This window comes from Pleuronectes platessa, chromosome 2 (genome assembly GCF_947347685.1).
Source record: "Pleuronectes platessa chromosome 2, fPlePla1.1, whole genome shotgun sequence".
Taxonomy (NCBI): domain Eukaryota; kingdom Metazoa; phylum Chordata; class Actinopteri; order Pleuronectiformes; family Pleuronectidae; genus Pleuronectes; species Pleuronectes platessa.
In genome coordinates, this window is record NC_070627.1 from 27,082,316 (window position 1) to 27,104,579 (window position 22,264).

The 22,264-nt window shown below is 42.5% G+C and overlaps 1 protein-coding gene across 4 annotated transcripts in view; it reads right to left on the bottom strand.

Annotated features, from left to right (window-relative positions):
- The window catches only part of iqsec1b (IQ motif and Sec7 domain ArfGEF 1b), a 199,400-nt gene that overhangs the window by 42,072 nt on the left and 135,064 nt on the right, over positions 1-22,264 (bottom strand). Inside the window, exon 1 of one of the 4 annotated variants that reach the window (XM_053430933.1) lies at positions 18,597-18,931. The exons of the other annotated variants lie outside the window; for them this stretch is intronic. Within the exon in view, the coding sequence (XP_053286908.1) occupies positions 18,597-18,643 (47 nt within the window). The 5' untranslated portion in view covers positions 18,644-18,931. Of the gene's footprint in view, positions 1-18,596; positions 18,932-22,264 lie in introns of those variants that run through there. 4 annotated transcript variants of the gene reach the window in all.

Consider the following 22,264-nt stretch of genomic DNA (forward strand, 5'->3'; position numbering starts at 1 on the left):
TATTAATAACAGCATTTGATTTTCTAAAAAAGGATGCCGCTTTTTAGGTGATGACAGTTTGAAACACATGAGAAACCTATTGCACTTGCAGGACATCTGGTGTTGATATTCAAATCTTAAAGCAGCAGATTCTGATGCTTTCAAAGTCTAGCATGACGAATCCTGTGCCAGGGTCCATGATGGACCATTATGACACTGTGACAATTCTGGTACCTGGATTATCCCTCTACACTTAGCATCATGTGAAATAAGACTCTGGTGGTCTGACTGTTTATTCTCCGTCTCAAATGAGCCTAAAAAAAAATTAACATGGAATCAAATTTGAAAATTAACAGGTCCATGCTGCAGCTGTGATGAGTCAGTGTCATAGATTGGACTCTGTTCAGCCCCAGCGGACTCCCGTCAGAATCCTTATCCTTGAATGTAGTTTCCTTGGTGTGATAATAAATGACAGACCAGCAGAGCTGGCCTCGGTCCCTACCTCATACCTTTGAAATGCGACGCCAGATGACTCATCAGACGCTTGTCACAGCTTCCTGGCTCCCTCTCGTCTGCTCTGAACACTCATGAAAACTCCTCTGATGGGCCCATGATTTATTTAACACATGCTGATGTATTTTTCATAAAAACAGCCTAAACGCTTCAGTGCCCTTCATTGGTGGAAAAGAGCTCCTCCAGCAGAGATTTTGATGTGTTATCCTCTCTGAACACTTCCATAGCTCCAGTTTTGGTTTGCAGGGGACGGACCATTTTCAGATTTAGAGCAGGCAGAAATGTTTTTCTAAATGTTGGACAAGGAAAAATATTTCCTCAGCTGTGGTACACTAAAAGTCATTAAATAGGTAAATTCACTGCACAACATACAGATTGTCATTAACATAAAATAACAACAGCAGAGCTCAGCCCATTTTAATTCATAACCACACAGATTTCATCATTGTAGAATTATCTGATAGCAAGCGGCTTAATGCTGCATAATCTACCCAACCCGAAAATCCTGCCCCCGAGGATATAAACCAAGAACTGAAAAAAAAAACAGAAATGGCCTCAGAGATGGAATTATATTAAGCAAGATCACACAAGTCACACATAATCCTGCGCCGCGGGCCACAGCCCCAAACTCATTATTGATGAATTAATGTGTGCTTTGCTAAAACCTATTAAAGTGTATTAAGATATGCAGGATGAAGAGAAATGTTGAGAAGGCTGAGGTGTGACTTGCATGACTGTGACCCCTCCATCTCATTTGCAGTAATGGGGAGTATGGCACAGGAGCCTATTCGCTCTGTGAGTTGAATGTTGTCTAGGTCAGCACAGAGCAGCCTGATGTAATGAACTATTCCTGGGCCTGTTTAAAGGATCAATATGGATTCATCACACGGCCGTCCTGTGCTCAGCAAAAGTGCACAAGCAACTAAAATGTGTGTGTGTGTGTGTGTTTGGGGGGGGGGGGGGGGGCATTTTAAAAAGAGGACACATAGAGAGAGAGAGGGATAAAAGACAACAACAACAACAGTCAGGCACTGTCTGAGAAGTTAAAATGCCCCTTCTACCCCCAGTCTGCGGCCAGCTGTGGGTGTCCTCCAGTGCAAACATCAGCGGCCATGACATCATACCATACAGAGAGATGGGAAGAGGGAATGGCTGGGGGGGTTTGGAGGGGGGGCAATGCCATTGCAGCTGCTGCAGCCCTCACTACCAGACACCTGCCTGGCCAGCGGGTGAGTATGTGCAGCCTGCAGCTCTCCTCTCTCCTGCTCTCAGCTCGTATCCAGGATACACACACACACATGCCAAAAGGGCTTCACACAAACACAGATCACAGATAAAGACATCAAATAAAATAGCAGATGCGTGACAAGTGGAAAGCAGCAGCCCTACCGGCAGAGAGAGACAGGGAGCAGCCCGGCACACGGTCGACACTGGCAGCGTGAAAGCGAGGGAGCATCCTTGCACATTCACCTCCAGCTTCACAGAGAGAGACGGCTCAGGCCCTCTCCGCCCTCTCACCATCTGCCTCCTGTGCTCTGAGCCTCTCTCTCTACCACCCCTTCTGTCACTCTCTCCTCATGACTCTCACAGCCCCTCCCCTCATCTCTCTCTCTCTCTCTCTCTCTATCTCTCTCTCTCTCTCCCGCTCTCTCTCTCTCTCTAACCCCCACACTCCCTCTCGGCGGAGTTGTGAGTCCAGCCTGATGCAGCTTGTCCAGTCTCCTTGTCTCGCACTGGTGCTGCGGCAAGGTCAAGGTTGGTCTTTGCACCTCGTCCCTCGCGGGGGGAGAGACACGACTCTGACAGACGAGAGGATGCATGTTTTTAATTCAGCCATTTCACCTGACCAGATTTTTTCCCTCCCTAAGTGAAGGTGTGGTAATTAATGAGATGAGCTGCTCTGAGTTTGATTGCAGGGAAAATGTGCAGAGTTATTTGGCAGTGGAGTGGAATATAAAAAGGAGGGTCAATTACGGTGATGACAAACAAGCAGCAGAGCAGACAGAAATCAATCATGCTTCTGCAGGGTTTACTTTCTGCTTGTCTCTCTCTTCTTGAAAAGGCCCAAGCACCAAATAACACAATAACACAAGATAACTCAGTAATCTGGCTCACATATCATTGGAGACTTAATAACAAACAGTGCCGGTTATGGTGTTTGGATACAATTGAGAAAACAATAGCAGGATTTTGTACAAGATTACAGAAACTCACATATTAACAAAATAACAGGTTTAACAGAATACCAAAGACGGGAGACTTCTCCAATTGTAACTGTGTTCTGAACAGCAGCAGCTGCTTAACAAGTCAAAGGCCTTTCTCAACGTACAAGAAATTTGATCAACAAATGATGATATTGTTTTTTGTTAATCATCAATGACCGGCATGATTATTCCATCATTGATATGTCCCCTCAGTTAGTATGACGTTCAACATGTGTCAACTATTGGAGGGAGTGTTCTGATGTTGGAGTCAGATGCTCCAACCATACACTGATACTTCGTAATACATTTGAGTAAGAGTGGAATAAAACCTATAATCCAGTAAATTCGAGTGAAATAAACTGTAACATGAAATCAGAAAAAGTTTGTGTACTGTGGTATAAAAAGAAATCACTCTGTAAACAAAACGTTTCCTAAGTGCTTTGATGTTCTTGAAAAGAGTCCTTGAGTGGAATATCTTAAACAGGATTGATTCTTGATTCCTGAGTTTCACAAAGTGTTTTTTTTTTTAACTCGAATTACATCCTTATATCCTCCCTTGGTTATAATTCAAAAGCTTTGAACAATATTTCCAATAGAGTGCCTGCATTGTGGTAACACCATCATGATGATTTTGTGGAGGACACTGAGGAAGAGAGATCTGCTATGAAACAATTATTAGGGATGAGGCTCCAATGATCGGTCGCTCTTTTCCTGATGGAAATATTTAAACAACTCCTTAATTGAGAAACAGGAGCCAAATGTTTTTGGTGATTCCCTGATTACATTTTCTAGTGCTACAGGCAGGTTGATTTAATTTCTTTCAAATGAACTGTCTTCACAACTATAAGATGGATTGGCATTCATTTGAGTTCACACATACATGTTCCATTCACTCAGAGTGAGTACCACCCATATGTGCACTGTGCATGTAGTTGAAATGTAAATATTGGTATGCTAACATGCTAAACTTACACAGTGAACATTACATTATACCTACTAAATATCATCTTCAGGATGGCATTGTCGCTGTTACAAAGTTGGCTTTATAATATAGCTAACATTATCACTATAATTGTGGCTGTGTCCCAGGGTGAGACCATATTACGTTAACCTAATTAGTAAACAAAAGATCAGTGGATATGTCTGTTTCCTCTGACCCTCAGGGAATAGATGCCTTGGGCAACCTAACCAGGTCATGTTGATGTCTGGCCTCAACTCAGGACAAATTGTACCAGCTCTGGTGACGCTTTCAATTTCCATCCAGTACCACCATCTCTTGAATGTGTTTAATACTTTATTTTTGACCAATTTCCCTCAAAACCAATGACACCCCCATCATCCATGGCAAGCCACACAGCAGTGAATAACACATACACAGGTCTCTGCTTCTTCTTTTAAAAAAAACATTGTCACATGTCATCTGACACATTGTTTAAATGGTCATGATTTCCATTAAAACCAGCTGGTATGAGTCACACGCCTTTGTATCTGTAATACAGTGGTGTTAAACCAACGACCATGCAGAGAGAGGTACAGTGGTGCAGAGGAGCAGGAGCTCAGAGAGAAGACTTACTGTTGCGACTGTAAACGGCAGCTGGCATGGAGCGGCATCAATATCCTAAGCGAGCCTCTCTATCCACCTGGGAGGAAGTTTGCCAGGGGTCGTGGCCCCTTCTAGCCCTGGCACTCACAGGCCTGTCGCCAAAGAAGACTGATGTGGCAGCACAAGTGTTGCCGGTGCCAGGAGGTTCGAACGCAGAGGGAGCGAGTGGCGGCTCGTTACTGTGCTCTGACCACTGGGCCTAGAGGATTACTGGTAATGGGATTTCCGACTCATGGCTCCTTCTGACAGGTGGCGTCCCCGTTTAGCTCAAGTTCTGCCTTGGCTATAAAAACATTGCTTGGTTTAAAGCTTCCCTTCCCAGTGTCTGTGACCTGCGAAATATATCCATCTTAGAAAGCTGTTTATATCAGTGTACACACTGATTATCTCTTTTTCTCCACAGAGAGGACAAGAATAACTACCAGTAGATTTCACTTTCCGTAAATTCAGTTAATACCATAATCTTTACCAGATAAATTTAGGCAAGGTGAAGGGACGTTTATTTGTATAGCACATTTTAACAACAAGGCAATAAAAAATGCTTCACATAAACTACACAAGGCATCATTAGAATTTGTAAAAAGCAATATAAGAGATTATAAAAAAACATTAACAAATAAATTTAAAGAGTTATATACAAAATAAAATAATGAATAGAATAAGAATTACAAGTATAACAAATAAGTAATTATTTGACATAATAAAAGGCCATGGCAAACCGGTAAGCATGGATTAAAAAAAACTACGACTTGCAGCTGACCCACAGTTCTCTGGGAAATGTGGAGAAACTAAACGCTGCTTCTAGATGTTTTGGGGACAGACAGCAGACCTTTTCCAGACGACCTGAGGGATCTGTATGGTTATAACGTACTATAAAAACCAACATTGTTGTATACAAGTATAACAGTATACAAGTTTAATTATGAAAAGTTGTATCCAATACACTTTATACAGGCTTTAAAAAGGCAGAATTAGACTCTGAAGACTCAGTCACTATTGTCACCTCAAAAAATCTTGATGTTCTTTGTTAGTCAGTAAATCATTATAACAAATGTTTTATTAATTAACATAACATTTTTGAGTTTCATTATTGATTGAGTCTTTCAGTGACATCTCATGACCTTTATCAGTGAAAGAAGTTTACTCTGAGAGCCTTTCATCCGACCAATCAATTTGATCTTGAGGGCGATGACGGGTTGACTCGTTGTGATTTTAATCATGCACCTCCAAATGTTTGAAGAGAATTGAGGCAAAGGTCTTATAAATAAAGTTCAAAATGAAATCACAGGCAGAAGACATCCAGGCTTTAAGTTGACAGACTCCGTCCTACGCTTTCCATAATGCAAAATCTCATTGCTGAAGCCTCCCTGACAAAAAAAAGGCGCATATACTAAAGCAAAGGCAAAAGCAGCTCTGATACGTACTCTGTCACTTTTGCATCCCCTGGCCTCTCCACTCCTGTATGTTATCAATAAACAATAAATAATTATCCAGTGTGTGACGGCAGACTCAATCATGCAACACACATCAGTTTAGAGGTGTCGTGTCAATTCATGCTTATAACACACACCAAACACAAAATACTAAAAGTGACATGGTGCCCAGCCAAGACCGTTCAGGAAACAGTGCAGCGTTGATTTAGATCAAGGTGCCCCTTGTTTGTGGTTTAAATAAAAAATTATAGTTGTGGGTGTTTTACTACACAGCAGTTTACAGCCTGGGGCCAAATTACTCTATAGATGCCCCTTGAAAATGATCTCAGACTGGACAAAGCTCCTCCAGAGCCTCAGACAACATCACACATGACATATTATATACAGTCCAGTGTAATGCATTGGTTGTAGCAGTAAAACAGTAGTGATGAAATCAATAACCCAACAAAAATGTAACTGGGCAGAAGAGCTTCCTGAGGATATCTACTGTTTGGTGCTGCTGCCAGTGACATGCAGCTGTAAGAAAGGCTTGTTTTGCATTGGTTTGAACCCTGCCACTGGGACTGGAAGGTAGTTTCCAGTGTCACATGGCCACAGTGAGGGAAACTCCTCAAGAGCAGCTCTGACATTTCCTCTGCCTCCTCTGCGTCACCTGGTCCCTCCTCACCTGCCTCTCTCCCATGCAGATTTAGTAAAATGCACGTTTTCCTGTTTCCACTGAGGAGGGAGAACAACAGAGACAAAGGAGGGAGGGCTGGAGACGGAGATGACAACAGTAGCTGGAGGCACGTCATAATGTAATGATGCTAATGAGGATAAAGCAGCTAGTCACCTTTTCCCTATAAGCCTCTGAAGGCAGGACAGCTTGTGACATCACAGGGATCAGTAGCACACTTGCACTTTGCAACACGCAGCAGCGTGTGAGGGTATTATTGCCGCCCACATGGACACTGACAAAATGCCAGAGGAGACTTTTGGGAAACTTTTGTTCCTCTACATTGAATTCCCTTGCCTCGTTTATTTGGAAATGTATGTGGACAGAACAAAAGCAAGAACCAAAAGATACTTTTAAGTTCCATTTTGTTTTTGAGGTTGTGGTTATCACTTTTTCACCAGAAAGGCAGTTCCACAATGTTTGCAATTGATCTTTTTTAAGTGGATGAAAAATATCCGTTCAATAAAACTCTCAGAATTCCCCATATGAGAATATTTATCTGTTCCTAACACTCCGCACCCATCACTGAGCAACCAGCGTCAATATTACAGCTGAAAACTCCTCCCCGGTGTCGTTTCATGTCGGCATCAGATTAACTACACACTCACACCAAACTTCACAACATCTAATCAATATATCAGACAGCTGGTTAATAAGTCACTGTGTTAAAAGGAGGCTCCTCTGTATCGTAAAAGTCAGAAAGCCGCTTCGATTTTAGATGGAAAGAAATTAGCGGCACAGGAAGAGAAACAGGCAGTGGTACTTGAGGTGGTTGTTGGGGACAGAACGCCCACCTCCCCTCAAGTTTAACTTTGATTAACTAACTCAAATGTATCCTCCTGCTCTTTAGTCGCTATCATTCAGCTGAAAGAAATGACGCTGTGCATACAGAGAGAAATAATCATTTAATGGCTGGAGCCTGGTAGGAACATCTGCCCTCAAACTGTTCATGGGGGAATTGTTTAACTCGCATTCACACACACAAAGAGGAAACATTGTTTTATCTTTTTTTTCTTTTCATTTTGGTTTTGAACATTTTATGCATTTAAAATGAGGCAATAAAAAACTTGAACTTGAGCTGAAAATGCAGCATGCTCCTTCAATATGTAATTATCTAATTAATGCAGACAACTCTTTTATCATATTTCGGTCACTCAAGGCTTCTTAGTAATTTAGCCATATCTTGTGTTTATTTGTTTATTTTATAAAATCATATATATATAGATGATGATTAAGCCAACTATATGTGCTACATTACATTAGTTACATTCACCTGCTAAAGGGACGTTTTTGCAGTAACAACTGCTGGGAATGGACTTTTCTATGATTCTGTTAAACTTAATATTTTTATATCATGTAAGTCTTACATGAATTAAACCTTTACCCATGTAAACCTTTTTATGACTTTTACATTGAAAAACATTGTTTATAGAGGAGTCTATGCCATCGTAAAGTTAATGTTATTAAACTTTTAAATGTAGAGAATCAAGTCAGACACTACCTGCATTTCCATATTTTATTAAAGTAGATTATCAACCAAATCAGTCGATAAAAGTTTAAAGCTGTTTTTGTAAATGATATGTTTCAGCTCCAGCCCCTTGCGATACCTTAAAGAGGATACGCAGTATAATGGATGTATGGATGGCTACTAATATTTCATATTATTATATAATATTGTAAGAATGGAATAAATTAGACTGTGAGCAGACTTGTGCTTTACTGCAGTGAAAAGTAAAAAAAAATGAAAAGATCATAGTTAAAGTGGAAGTCCCTGTACAGTGCCACAGTGACTTATCTGTGTGTTGATGGGTGACCAGTAGAGGGCGCCATTATTCTAGTCTCTCAGTCCTTTCAAGCTCAGGAACAGGAGGAGCACTTTGATGTTCAGAGCCAACAACATGATCAGAATTAGGTGAAAACCTAACAAATATCCTGCACGTGTGACTCTTGTATCTTTCAGGAAGAACACCTGACACCTCTCACTTCACACATGTTCTTCTCTTCAGGCTCCGTGCACACCGGCTGATGTCATGTGTGCACGAGGAGTTCTAATTAGGAGAAGGGGCTTGCATTCTGATGTGGCAGAAATAAAAAAATGTCCCCATCCTCTCTTTTGTCCAAAGTATTGTCTCCTGTAATTCTGAAGTCTCTCTTTCTTCTCCCACCAATTAGAGGCATGCATGCTGAGTGAGGGGGAGGAGAGAGAGGACGGGCCATCTCCATCAGTCTGCTAGCCACTCAGGGGAGCTCATTAGAGCGGCCCGCAGCCCAGAGGCTGGGTGTTGTGTTGGCACTACTTCTGACACCCCGTCAGTACCATCGGCTTCGACGCCATGAGAGGAAAGTGCTGCGATGAGGAGGCGCGGGGAGCTTTCAACTGCGTCTCCTGACAGCCCGTCACAACACGGAGGTGTCCAGATGTAAAAAGTGCAACTACAGCGTCGTCGTGGAACAACTTTCTTTGAGCTGGCCTCCTGAATCCACTAATTTAATTGTGTGTTTTTTTCTCGTACAAAAAGTAAAGATCTCAGACGACACCTCACACACACACCAGGTTGATGTATTCACTCTGGCAAGTAAATAAATAAATGCAATCCTCAGGAGAACACATCTGTATAGCCTGCGCAGATGCAGGCAGCAGCTGAACAGCAATGAGAAATCCTCCCCTCCTGAAGCCTGCGATGCCAGGCCTCCGTAGGGAGAACAGAGAGAGAGAGCCCTTCTTCTGCTACACGAGGGCTTTTGTCAAAACGTTTAACCATTTGCTCGCTAACAGTGGGCTCTCTTCGGGAGCCCCGGCTCGAACCCGGTCACATGGCCGCCCTCCTCCACATCGGGAAACGGTCTGTGTTTGTTTGGGTAGCGGACGCACCGGGGTCGACTGGCGTAACGATGAGGTGAAGCGTGGTGTGGAAAGACCTGGCATGCTGCGGTGCCTGCTGTAAAAGATGCCCCTGTGGATGAGTATAGTGGGTGCTGGATGAGATCCACTGACTCACTACAACAGACAGCAGATGTTTGTGTTTGTGTGTGTGTGTGCGTGGGTGTGTGCGTGTGTGTATTTGCAGTCCTGTGCAGAGCGATGCATTGGCCATTTCCTGCCGTCAGGCCGATGAGTGGCACCTCACAGACCAGACATGATCCATTAGATAGAGGACAGATCTGCTTTATCACAACTCAGCTCCTATTTGTGTACTTTATCTGCAACAATAACACTGTATAGTCACAGGGTCCAGTGCTTGGAGTCCGTTTTAGACAAACTCTCAGTTTTATTTGGAGGAGACATCAAATGGTTTCAGTAGTTACTGTCTTCATGGCTCGGCGTGTTGCTATAGTTATGCCGGTAACCTGAGCAAAAGGAGAGATTCCTTTCAGTTTTGGTTTTATATTGCACTCAACCTGACAGATCACCTGATCACTTGTAATTTTTGATCCATTCTTTATTCAATCGTTTACTCAGACAAAAGGGAATTAATCAACTCTTTTCTTAATAATCTGTTAATCACAGAATTGATCATTAGAACACTGAACACTGAAAGTAACGAGTTAAGAGGAGAGAGTGATAGACTTGCTGGAAACCGACTGTGGACTGTGCAGTCCCTTCAACCAAGAGAAAAAACATTTCACAGCATGAATGTAAAGTGTATATGTTTTTGAGAATATTGTAAATACCTTCACACTGGTGATAAGTGCTATGAAACAACCTTTGGGGTTTGTTAAAGATTCACAAAGAAATAGGCTGGACTACATTCAGTAGTAAGAGCTACGTTAATGAACAGCAGCACTTTGGTCAAGATCAGTAAAAGCTGTTATCTTTTGTTAAATGTTAAAAACAGGTTTTGTCCCTCCAGTCACTACAAATTGATACAAAGATCAGATATATTGATGTAAACGTTTCTGTGAATGTTTTACTGCTACATGTCAGTATCCACATCTTTTAAACCTTGGTATGTCAATAGGAAACATCACTCGATTTGGGAGAAAGGGTTCTGCAAAATACATATGTTTTGCAGATGAGTTGCCTAGAATCACTGTGTGATGTAACATATGTTACCCAAACTGCAGCTGTTGTGTAACAAATGAGTTAAATCTCAGTTCAGCCCGCTGGTCCAAGCCGAAGATACAGAGACAACCCAGAGCTACTGTTACAGCTGAAGACATTTTACACTGCAGATCACTGCACAGCCTCCCAGATGCTCTGTAAAAACATTCAACATCAGCTCCTGTAGGCCGAGTTTGTACAGACAGATGGTGGATGTCAATTTTATGGCACACACTATCATTTTTCGACCCTTTACGAACTGTCATTATACTTCTACATTGTCAAGATGTGAGTTATCTTCCAAATGTCTCTTCGTGGCTGAAATACCATGAACGACTTCGGGATATTAGTGATGACAGTGAAAAACTGCAAAGCCACTGAAAATAAGTGAGGATTTTTTTGACAGGGAAAGTCGTTCTTTTTTGTTTTTAATGGAGAGAGGGAGCTCATTTCAGCCGAGCAACTCTCATCCGTGCGACTAGATCGAGGGGAACAGATGAAAGCTGCCGGCACAGAGCAGAAACTGAGGAATTGCTGTTTTTAAGCCAGAAAAGAAAAGAGAAGCAGAATGAGGGGTAAAGTCGTGTTATATTAAAGCACAGGATATCACAGGCAGCAGGCGACAGATGTTATGTCCCTGATTATCATTTTACTTGTGTGGATAATCTGCTGTGAATTTCTTATAGGCCTTGTCTCTTATGTGCCATCAAATGTTTTATCTCCACAATCCATCAACAAGACTCTTCAATGGGCTGTAATGGAGACAAGATAGGAACAAAATGGTGCATGTGAACATCCAAACACACATTTATAGAAACATTACACACCTCTGGCACAATGATCTACACCTGGATCATGCAGCACTATTATCAGAAAAACAATATATATCTGCATGCTGCACTGCTGGCCTCTCATATCCAAACCACGCCGACGCCCACAGAGCGGCACTAAAAGCTAATCAGATGTTAAAAGGCTTTTCATTGGGGCCAGAAGAAGACAGATTGGTGTGTGGGGACCACTGGCTGTGCAGCGCCGCTTCCCAGTAATTACCGGCGTCCACCACCTGCCCCACCAATCCCACTGCCATCTCATCCCACTGCTCATAAAACATGCGTCCACACTGCAGCGCACGCCCCACTCACATCTGAGAGCTCGGCTCACTGTCATCCACCCGTCTCTCTCACTATCTATACAGGCTTCATGCTAATCTGCTCTTGTAAGAGGAGGGGAAGTTGTGTGTGTGTGGTGTGTGTGTGTGTGTTTTGGGGGGTTACAAGACTTAAGGTTTTCACACTCATAGATATCCGCTCCCTATATGTGTCTGATTTTTTAAATGAAGACACATGATTTATTCCCTGGCAAACTGGTGAAATTGTCTCAATTGAAACTCAAATCTGGATCTGCCCCCGGACAGGGATCAGCACCAACATTTAATGGGTTCTTCCCTGATTCACACCACATCGTAACAGGTTTTGTGGTAATCCGTTCAGAAGTGTTTGTTTAATCCTTCTCAAAAACAAACCAACCAACAAAAAAACATGAACATCCAAGAATGAACTTAACCTCCTTGGTGGAGGTAAAAGGAAAAAGAACAATATTTATAATAACATAGGTTTACACATTAGATCTAAATGTATATGTACAAAATAACTATACTAAGAACACTAAATATTATTCAGTCTTATCAATGCTTCTCATGGCTTGAAGGGAAAAGACATTCCACATCTGAAACAACTGCAAAACCATTTACAGGCTTATTCCTACTATGATAATAATGTAAGCAATGTAATGTAACCACATACCACTACACGTGATCAGTGAAGCTGTGTGTACTGAAGATGGGCAGCAGGCAAGAAAATACATGATAACTTATACACAAAGACACACACTCACATACATACCAGCTCCCTCCTCTCTCCTCCCTCCCGTCTTCTCAATCTCCTCCGCATTAATTATGACATTGGTAATGAAAGTGTTTAACAGAGAGGAATTGCAAGTTAGAAGGAACTGATTGGTGCCGTCTCTCAAGATTCAAGATTTAAGATTCAAGAGTTTATTATCAAGTTTATTGATTGCAGACTGTGGCCGTAAATAATAAAAGAGGGGGGGTTAAAAGCTGGTCCACTGGAGGGGGTGGGGCAGTGGGAGGAGAACAGGGAAGAGGTCAAAATTCCTGGTCGATTAACGAAGATCTCTAATTACTGTGCTGCACATTATTAATTCATTAAAAAGAGTTGGTTTTGATGCAGGACACATGCACAAATATAATTCAACATTCAGTTTGGTTTGTACTGCTGCACCTGGCTGATGCATCTACACAGTGGAAACAAAAGCTTCAAGTGAACTTTGCCAGTGATGGATATTTTTCCCAGAGTGCAAAGCCAAAGGGTGTTGGTGAGTAGCAGGAGGCGTTCCAGGATCCATTAGCCCCCCACTGATTAGCTACAGGGCTGCATATTATAAAGAACATTGTTGTGATATTAACAGAACTGGACTTGCAGTAAATAGCTGCCAAATAAACCTTCTGTATGTCGGTATATGACTGTAAGGTTTTTATTCTGCAACATTTTCTACAAATGAGAACCTTTTGTTTTCTGACCTTCTCTTCTTTGATTACCAAGCTTACTGAATGTGGTTTGCACAGGCATGTGTTCTTAAGGAATTAATTTACATTTTTCCTGAAAATATATACAAGAGCTTAGACACTATTTTGATTTCAAATCAAAGACAGAATATTTCATAATGATCTTAAATTGAAAAAAGACCATCTTGTGTTTCCTTGCTCAGCCTTTCCATTTGACCTGTGGTTTGAATAACTGAGCAATGATGTTTTAAGGAATTACATAACATGTGACCCGCCAGATGTTGGCAGCGGTGCATGCTTTGTCCTGCACTGCCAAGTTAATGCTTAAAGCCTCATTCACACTGCACTTCAGTGGAAAAGTACGCATATTGTGCTTTGGGTTAGTTATGCATACACACAGCCACAGTCTGGCGAGTGCTCCATCCAGCTGTTACGTGGAACGTGGCAATCCGTTCTGAATTTTCAAAGGTGGATGCAGGACTCTTATTGAGGAGAGTATAATTGACTTTCTGATGCATACTGAGAAAAGCACTTTGGAAGCAAAAGGTCAGGGGGAGTATGGCCAATAGCTTAGATTTTAAGTGGCTGCCGGATCCTGCGAGATCACTGCTGTGTCTCTAATCCGTCAGAGTGCCATTAGCAGGTGACACATTGCTGTTATCAGAGTCGGGATGAAATCAGGCTTCACAGGGCAGCCAGGGCCTGGCTGAAGCAACCCCCTGGACCACTGACAGCACGGGTTAGAGCCTAGCTGGCCCGAGATAGAGTGATCCGCGCTCAGGGCCACCGTGGCCATTAATGTTGGATGAGCTCTGTCTCCCTGAAATGCATAAAACATGGAGGAGGACCCCAGGTGGCGGCTGTGTCTCTGACCACCACAGCCACTGTCCGCTCATTATTGACGAGGCCAGGGGTCACCACTGACTCTAGGACCATGCCAATTATGGCACCTGACAGTAATTAAAAAGGACTTAGAGTGTGGCAGTTATATGAGCTATAAAGAAAACTCAGTTATTACATTGACATTTATTCATTGTTATAGCAACTTCAATCCATTCCATTTTCATCCAAGCAATCATAGAGAGCTATAAATGCAGATGATATTTTATCTGGTCTTTTTTTATCTCCAAATAACAGCTTCAGGATTATGTGAGGATACACAAACCATAAAAGATTCAGTGAGTAATATTGATCTATTGGCAGAAAATGATAATAAAATAATTCTAGAGATGTTTTCACCAGTGTTTTACATGTAAAATGTATGAATAGTTGTTTTCTTTACCCTAGAATAGGCCTTTATATTTAAACACTTTATATTTACATCAGGAGCGGGTCTTCTCTACGGACGCCGACATGTTTTCTTACAGTAGTCCAGACTGGACAAACTAAAAACCTTCTGAGTTTTCATGACAACTGAAGGCTACCACAGTGTCTCTTTCATGTTTGGAAGGTGAGGGGGATTCCGCTGCTACATGCAAATTCACCACTAGATGTCTCTAAACTCTACACACTTTACCTTTAATGTGGAAAATCTCATGTCTGTCATTGCCACAGCACCCCCTGGACGCCTGGAGCAGTGCTATGTAACTCTGGTGTACGTTGCTGGAACATTATGACCTGCTTTATGACATACGGCCAACACTAACAACCAGACCCCGAGACAGCAGCTAGCTAAGAGACAACTAGCTCACCATTCTCACTGTGGGCATTACGGCAGAGCCACTGAAGAAACAGAACCTAATCAGAGGAAACGAAGAAGAAGAGAAAAGAGTCAGGGTAATGTCAGATAGGTTAGGGTTAGGGTTGATGTTTCATAACTGTGCGAATTGTGAAAAATAAAGTCTGTTGAAATGAAAAGCACACAAACCCGAACTACTGCGAGTCCAGAAAAGAGAGCTCGAATCAAATTACAGGTAGGAATAAGACGCTGCCACTCTGAAATATTCATAATAGCTCATTACATTCCTGGCATACTGTCAAACAACAAGCAACATTATTAAAGCACTACATACTGCGGAGCATACTCTTAGTTTTTAAAAATTCTCCAAAAGGGAGAGAAATCCGTAAAAAGGTAAACAAAGCAATGAGAGGAAGAGACACTGGGAGCATACACAACATTCTCATGATGTGTCTGTCACTGCAGAGACGCACAGTCAAGGTAAATTAGCTTTTACATAACATGACCAGGTCTGACAAACCAAATCAGGATGAAAAGAATTCCTTCCGTAGTAAACATGCTAAGTGTGAAATTGCTGAGGAATGGCAGCTGAAATGAAGAGACCTTGAAATCAATTGCACCCAGGTGCCAGGTCCCCTGACTGAGACCCCAGCGTGGAGAACACAACATGCAGTCTGCTCAGAAAATACAAACCACTTATTCACGTGATTGTACAATACGATCTATCTTTCCATGCATAATGCCTCCACCTGAGCAAAAAGTCAACCAGAGCCAAACTCACCATACGTCTCAGCTCCCCGTTTCTCCACTGTTTGTGTCCATGTGGTGTAAAAAAACCTCTGCTCCTCCTTCCTGTGTGTCTCAGGTGTGTTATGGCGGAGAGAAGGGAGCTGGAAGCTCTTCCTGCGGCCGCTTTAGCAGCTACAGTTCAGAGGGAGGCGCTGCCAACAGCTGATGGGCTGCTCGCCTCTGTTAACACAGGGACTTTTAATTCCACTCCCGAAATGCCTGCGCCTTGAAAGTGCAGCATGTTAGCACGCCATGACAGCTCTGCTTCACGACATGGACGGCATCACAGAATAGATGTGGCTCTGACACACCAGACATCGCCAGCTCTCGTTCGCTTGTCTGCCAGGACGTTGTGTGAGCTGAGGTGTTGTTGTCAAGACACCAGAGGATCTGTTGTGGTGTTAAACAGAGATACTGTACTTCCTGTCCTCAGGGAGACCAGGAGCACGGGATTGCAAACAAACAGACACGCATTATACGTCATCTCAAACTGGCAGTTCTAACTCCAGTCTGAGTTCACGGTCTAAATAAATAATCCCCTGTGCTCCTTTGGCTTGCAGTTGAAATGGTCAGATCAGGTTCCCTGGCCTCTACAGTTTCACTGGCAAACCTTTTTAAAGCGCCTGCATGCACAGTAAAAAAAAGACAGTCTGCTAGGAGTTCAGTCAGTCTGAGACTACCTCAGCTGTAAAACTCTTAAAAGAGAATTTATTACAAAAAGCTCTGGCAAAGCAGGTTAAACAAATCCCTACAGATAGGGAATGTTGAGCGAAAACCACAGCCCTTCGCTCTCTTTCCCACAGACAGATACCCACCCAGATGGGGTTGGTATGTAGAGAGGCATGGACTGGGAGAAAAGACAGAGTTGTAGGGTCAGAGGGGAGCGAGACCTGCATTTGAGAGGAGGGGGGGTTTTGAGGTATGACTCCTGTCTTCAGGAATGTCCTGCAAGAAGATGACACTGCCGCCTGCTCTCGTTCAGAGAGGTGCGATCAAACGGTCGGTCTGACAGTCTCTTGTATGTGTCAGACATCAAACAGCAGTCATGCTTCCTTCAGTGGCTAGGGCCGGATTTGCATTGCCTGAGCTACTGGCTATAGTAAAATAAGGTCTCACATAATGTTTTGTCAAAGTTGAAGCAGTTCCGGCTGTTTCACCATCTCCTATTTCAGTTTCTTCCTGTTTTCTCATGCGGATGGAATAAGGGGATGTCACAAATTCCATTTACCAACCAAAACATAGTCAAATCCCAGGCTACGCTTCCAAGAATACTCCACTGGTAATATAGTCTTAATATGAATAAAAAGATTTGAAGTACTTTAAATGAAGGCTACAGTATAAAGCCACACTTACCAGCATCATGACACATGCTCTAAAGGTGACAAGCAAACAAGCAAGGCCCCATTTAGCCTTGTTTAGCTTATTGTTAAGAGAAGGGTGTTTAGCTGCCTGCTTAGCACTGAACAACAACAAAAGTTGGTGGCTGACATTGCATTTTGGACCATTAAGCAGCTTAAAATATACGAGTTGGAAATTGAGCAGGAATTGTACACTTGTATTTGTAAGATAAACAAAGCTGTGACTCCAAATTAACGACTTAATGATACTTCACTGTTGTGTTTGTTCTCCCAAAAATAAAATAAATGAGTGGAGCTTTAACTAAATATTAGTTAACTATTTCTACAACTAACATTGTTGCGCTAAACAGTGACAGAGAGTTACAAAAATGTACAATAAACATCTATGCTAGCGATTTTAAAGCCACCCATTTGACTTCAGCCTCTAAGTCCCACGTAGTGTGAGTGACTGTGTGGTAATTTGAAGCAGAGCAGACAGAAGGGAGTCCAAGCTGAGAGGAAAAAACGAGTCACTTTGGCGTTCACAAGAAATCAGCAGAGACGGAAAAATGTCTCATGGTCAGATTACACAGGAACATGTGCGTGTGCTGTACCAAACAGGAATCAGAAATTCAATAAAACAGCCATGCTCGCTGCATTAAAGCATGAACTCCAAGCTGTGGCTGGCCGACCCACGGAAACTGGAATTACAGACCAAAAGAGTTTATGAATGGTGATTGGCCACTGCTGACTCAGGCTGATCTAGCCACAATGGCCACTAATTTTAGTCTGGCAGTGGTGGAATCATTCTGTGGAACCATTAATGCTTTAACCCGTCCCCTACAGCAGCCCTGTTTTCAAAGTCAGTTGTAAGGAGTGTAGTGAATAACAAGTCGGCTACAGTCAATCATCCTCCTGTCTTCTACTGATGCTTGAATCTTCTTTGACTAGTGCTAAAACAATTGGAACATTAAATTCGGAGCAACAGAGTTGTTTGGGAAAAATAATCAGAATATACAATAACACATAATTATCTTGATCCTAAAGTATTATGATTAAGTTAAGTGTATGTAGACATTTAGACTTCCCTCAATGTTATTGCTCATTTATGGCAAATACTGAATCTGTTCACTTCTTAAGATGCTAACATGCCAACCAGGTGAAAGGTCACAAATAGGGTCACAGCGTAATAGCGGTGGTACCCACTGGTCTGAGTCATATATCAAGCAATAACAACAAACATTTGCTGGATCCAATTTCCCAATGTTCAACCTCTACTTTTTATGTGATTGCAAATTTATGAATTTGTTTGTTTGGGCAGTTAGTTAAACAAAACCAGCGGTCCAGAGACATGAACCTGGTCTTAGTTAAGTAATGTTGGGTATTTTTCATAGTTATGATTTCCTATAGACTCAATGATTATTGATATTTTATACACAGAAGTTGCAGCAGCGTTCGCAATTAATAGTATTGATTAAATCAGTTAAAAAAAGATAGCAAACAAGTTTGTGCTTCAACCAGACACTAAAGTATTCTAAATAAATAATGCTGCCACAGGCAACAAAAAATGCTGTGTCTGAGCTGCAGATTGACTCAAGGTAACAACATGTATTAAAAACAGAGAGCGGTCCCTCAGCACGTGGATCAGCATTAACATGAGTGCGAGCGCAGAAGTGCGTCACCATGCTTTGGAGCTGAGGAGTAACAGGATTGCCCTACCTTATAGTCCGCACTGAAATGCAGTACTTCCACATTAGATTCCACATGACCCCGACATCGCCGGATGGAAACTTGAGATTTGGAGAAGTTAAATTGTCTGATGTGAGGCAAAAGTGTTAAAGAACACCCAGATGTTTTCAGGCAACTAAGGGCATGTTGGAATCCTCCTCCCAGCATCCACCCATGCCACGCCTCCCTTCTCTCCTCACTTGACCACAAAACATGAAGCCGTCTTTTCTTGTTCCTTAGGAAAAATGACTAATTCTCTCTCCTGGAGGTTGGGTCTCTTCAGTCACTGCTCTGCTCCTTCTGAGTTCCTCTTTTCCCTTCTTTTTTTTTTAACTCCACAACCACTTCTTGTCTGAGGAGAGCAGAGCACAGACTTATCCAGCATTACCAAGTAAGGCCAGCAGCTAAGTGGTCCAGACAGAGGGTGAAATCCCTCCTTGCTTCAGTGTGTAGTGCTAGCACATGTTCACATTCCACCAGGCGGCTGCACCCCCCTCCTCAGCAGGCTGTCCCTGACTAACTGACTGCAGACCAGATATAATCTCCATGGCGCTTTGCGGGAGGTGTGAAGGTGTGGCCTTTGTTTATTTTCATTGAACTCCTCTTGTAGGTTCAGATATCACCTTTTTCATAAACTCTCAGTAGATGGGGCTGTACAAATCACTGCTGCTAAGGGATTGCTGTAGCTTTTTGGACAGACTGTTTGATGCGTCACTTATCAACCATTTCATAACAACACCAAGGAGAATAACATCTCAGGCAGAGGATTAAGTCATTTCACTGAGTCAGCAGAGTGGAATGAAAGTAAAAGTTCACTTATTGTTGAAAGATTGAGTCTGATGCATGAGGGAAAGAAAAGAAACTGTACTGGACAGTCAACGTGAGACTCTGTAGGAGGGTAATCTTCATCAGCCCGTACATGTGCTATGACTCCAGATGATGAGCAGTAAGCACAAATGTCTGATGTCAGGCTAAGTGGCTGTGGAGCGGATCGTACACTAACCAAAGGGTAGGCGGTTCGATCCCAATCTCCCAATTCTGCATACCGAAGTGTCCTGGGGCAGAAATACTGAACCCCAAATTGCGCCTGAAGGCTGTGCCAGCAGTGTCTGAGTGATGTGTGATAGAGAAAGTGCTGCACATAAATGCACTGTATGAATTGAAAAACTGTACTATAACAAATTCTAAGTGGTCACCAGGACTAGAAAAGTGCTTTATAAATCCAGAGCATTCACCAGCTACAGAATATACATTACATTTATAAAAACTATTCATTCAAAAGACCTGATGGGACCAAAGGATCGAAAGATTCTCACATTACGTCTGTACAACAGAAGCATTGATCAACATCAGAGTGAGCTGCGGTGAAGTTGAAAAAATCTATGAATCATCAAAACTTGCTTTTTTCCCACTAAGCAGAGCCTTTCACGGATAAAGATCTGCAGGATAATCAGGTTTGTGCAGAGCTTATCAGTTATGGCGGGGCACACAAGTCTATCTACTCCAGATTGTCTGTCTTTCTTTCAGTCAACTTCCTCATGGACCGTATTACTCAAACGTAGATGTAATCATACAGGTTGTTGTAACATACCTGTGATATTAACATATCTTAATGTACAAAACAGTCAAGCGCCTACTAAATCTACTCCTTTTCTATCCACTGTGATATAGCTGTCCCCACAGGCCTAACTCAAATTACAGTCAATGACAATTTTTTCTAGATTCATTCTCATAAGTAAGTACTTAGTGTTTTGTTTGGTTTTGTGGTGTATTGACAACGTGTGTAATATTACATTTGCTGGACCACTGAGCTTTATGTTGCCTATAGTAACTCCCTCAGTCTTAATTATCAGTAATAGTTGGGTATACCAGCTTTTCCAAACAACCGTCAGCTGTATGTAAAGGATATGCTGACACATAGTAATGCAAATCCTTACAGTCACCATGTGAGACCATGGCCTTTGTTATTTTAGACGTTTAAGAATAGCCAAGTATTTTCGCTCCCTGTTGGCCCCGGTGGCCTTCCTCTGAGCAGCTGCCAAACATTTCTCTGTCTGTCTCTGACCCGCTCCTCCATCAGGGTCATCTACTGGCAGTCAGAGAGACGACAGTCATTAGTCTAATGGAAACTTTTCTCCTCAATTTCTGCCGTTTGTCGGGTTCTTTCCTGAATGTTTCAGATACAGTGAAGAAACAAGCAGATGAAAAAGAGGAGACATAATCGGTACACAAGATAATTACATAGAGGGTATTAAATATCACTGTGTGCCATGTCAGTGGCTCCGAAGCTCTGATTTACAGTGACTGCAGCGGGTGTATCACCATGCTTGTACACATCCACACAGCAGATCGATTTGACAAGGGCCTCAGACTTTGATGTTTCCATTTCATGCCACGAAGAAAATCACAGAGAGCGTGGCTAAAGACAAACTGACCGTTTCAAGCCATATGTGCCACTGGGTAGTGGAGAAGGAGCTGGCAGGCTGGGAACCCAGCAGCAAATGGTGTGAACGAGCTGCTGGCTGAATATGAAAGACCTCAGTGTCAGAGCAGACTCTACGGGTGAATGTAATTAGCACTCTATTAAAGACTACACATTCTCCTTAACATAGTATTTCACATTAAATAATTCACTACAGCGAGATGATATATTACTATACACTGGCCTTCTCTGAGCATGAAAAAACAAATTGAGGCCAATCCCATTATTTGGGTGAGCTGGTGTCAATCTGCAAACCCTCAAGAGATCTATCAAGAATTCATCTGCAATCGTAAAGAGTCAGGTCGAGCTCCACTGGGATCAATCTGAGACAGACTAGACACCTACTTTAAGCCTGCAGAAAGGCTTTTGATGACCAGAGTTTGGTCCTCAGCGGGGACTGATCCCCCCAAGTCCACAATGAGTGTGGAGTATTAAAGGCCACCGCTCTACTACTAACTTCAGAAAAAAACATTATAATCAGATGAATCCTTGAGGAAAAGGGGGGCAAAGCCATCATTGTCCAGGGGAACTGATATACATAAAGGAGCCACTTTTATGTGCAATTATTCCATCAAGAGTTGGCACATGGGGACATGTCCGCCTGGGGAAAGTGGACGAGGCAGAGTGGGGAGGTGGGGGTGAAGGGGGTCTCTTCCACACTGGTGGACTACTGTGTTTGGACAGTTTGATGTGGGCCAGTGACCCCCAGCAGCGAAGAGGGTACAGCTGTATTGCAGTGTTTCACCTTGCTGCCTACCCTTTCTAAGCAGCTAAATCACAGGCTCCCTCATCAACATGACAACCCTGCTATAAACACACATTTAAATTCATTAGATGACTAACTCAGGGGTTTGACAGATTACCATTGTTCTACTTGAGTCAAGAGAAAAACAACAATATATTACTTAAAGGATAAATAGGCTATAAAATGGTCACTTCACCCACCTTGTAAACCTCTCTTTACTCTAGACATGAAGATACTGCAGGTTTGGTTGTATTTGCTCAGAGTTATCAAAACATGTGTTTTAAATGCCTTTAAATGCTTCACTGGCTGTGGCACAAGCAGATGTGGTTCAGAGACGTCTATTCTCGGCTGAGTCTAAGACATATTTTCCACCTAAGTATCAGCAAATCGCTTTGCACTGTTTCAAACCTCCCATTTGTCAGACATGTGCAA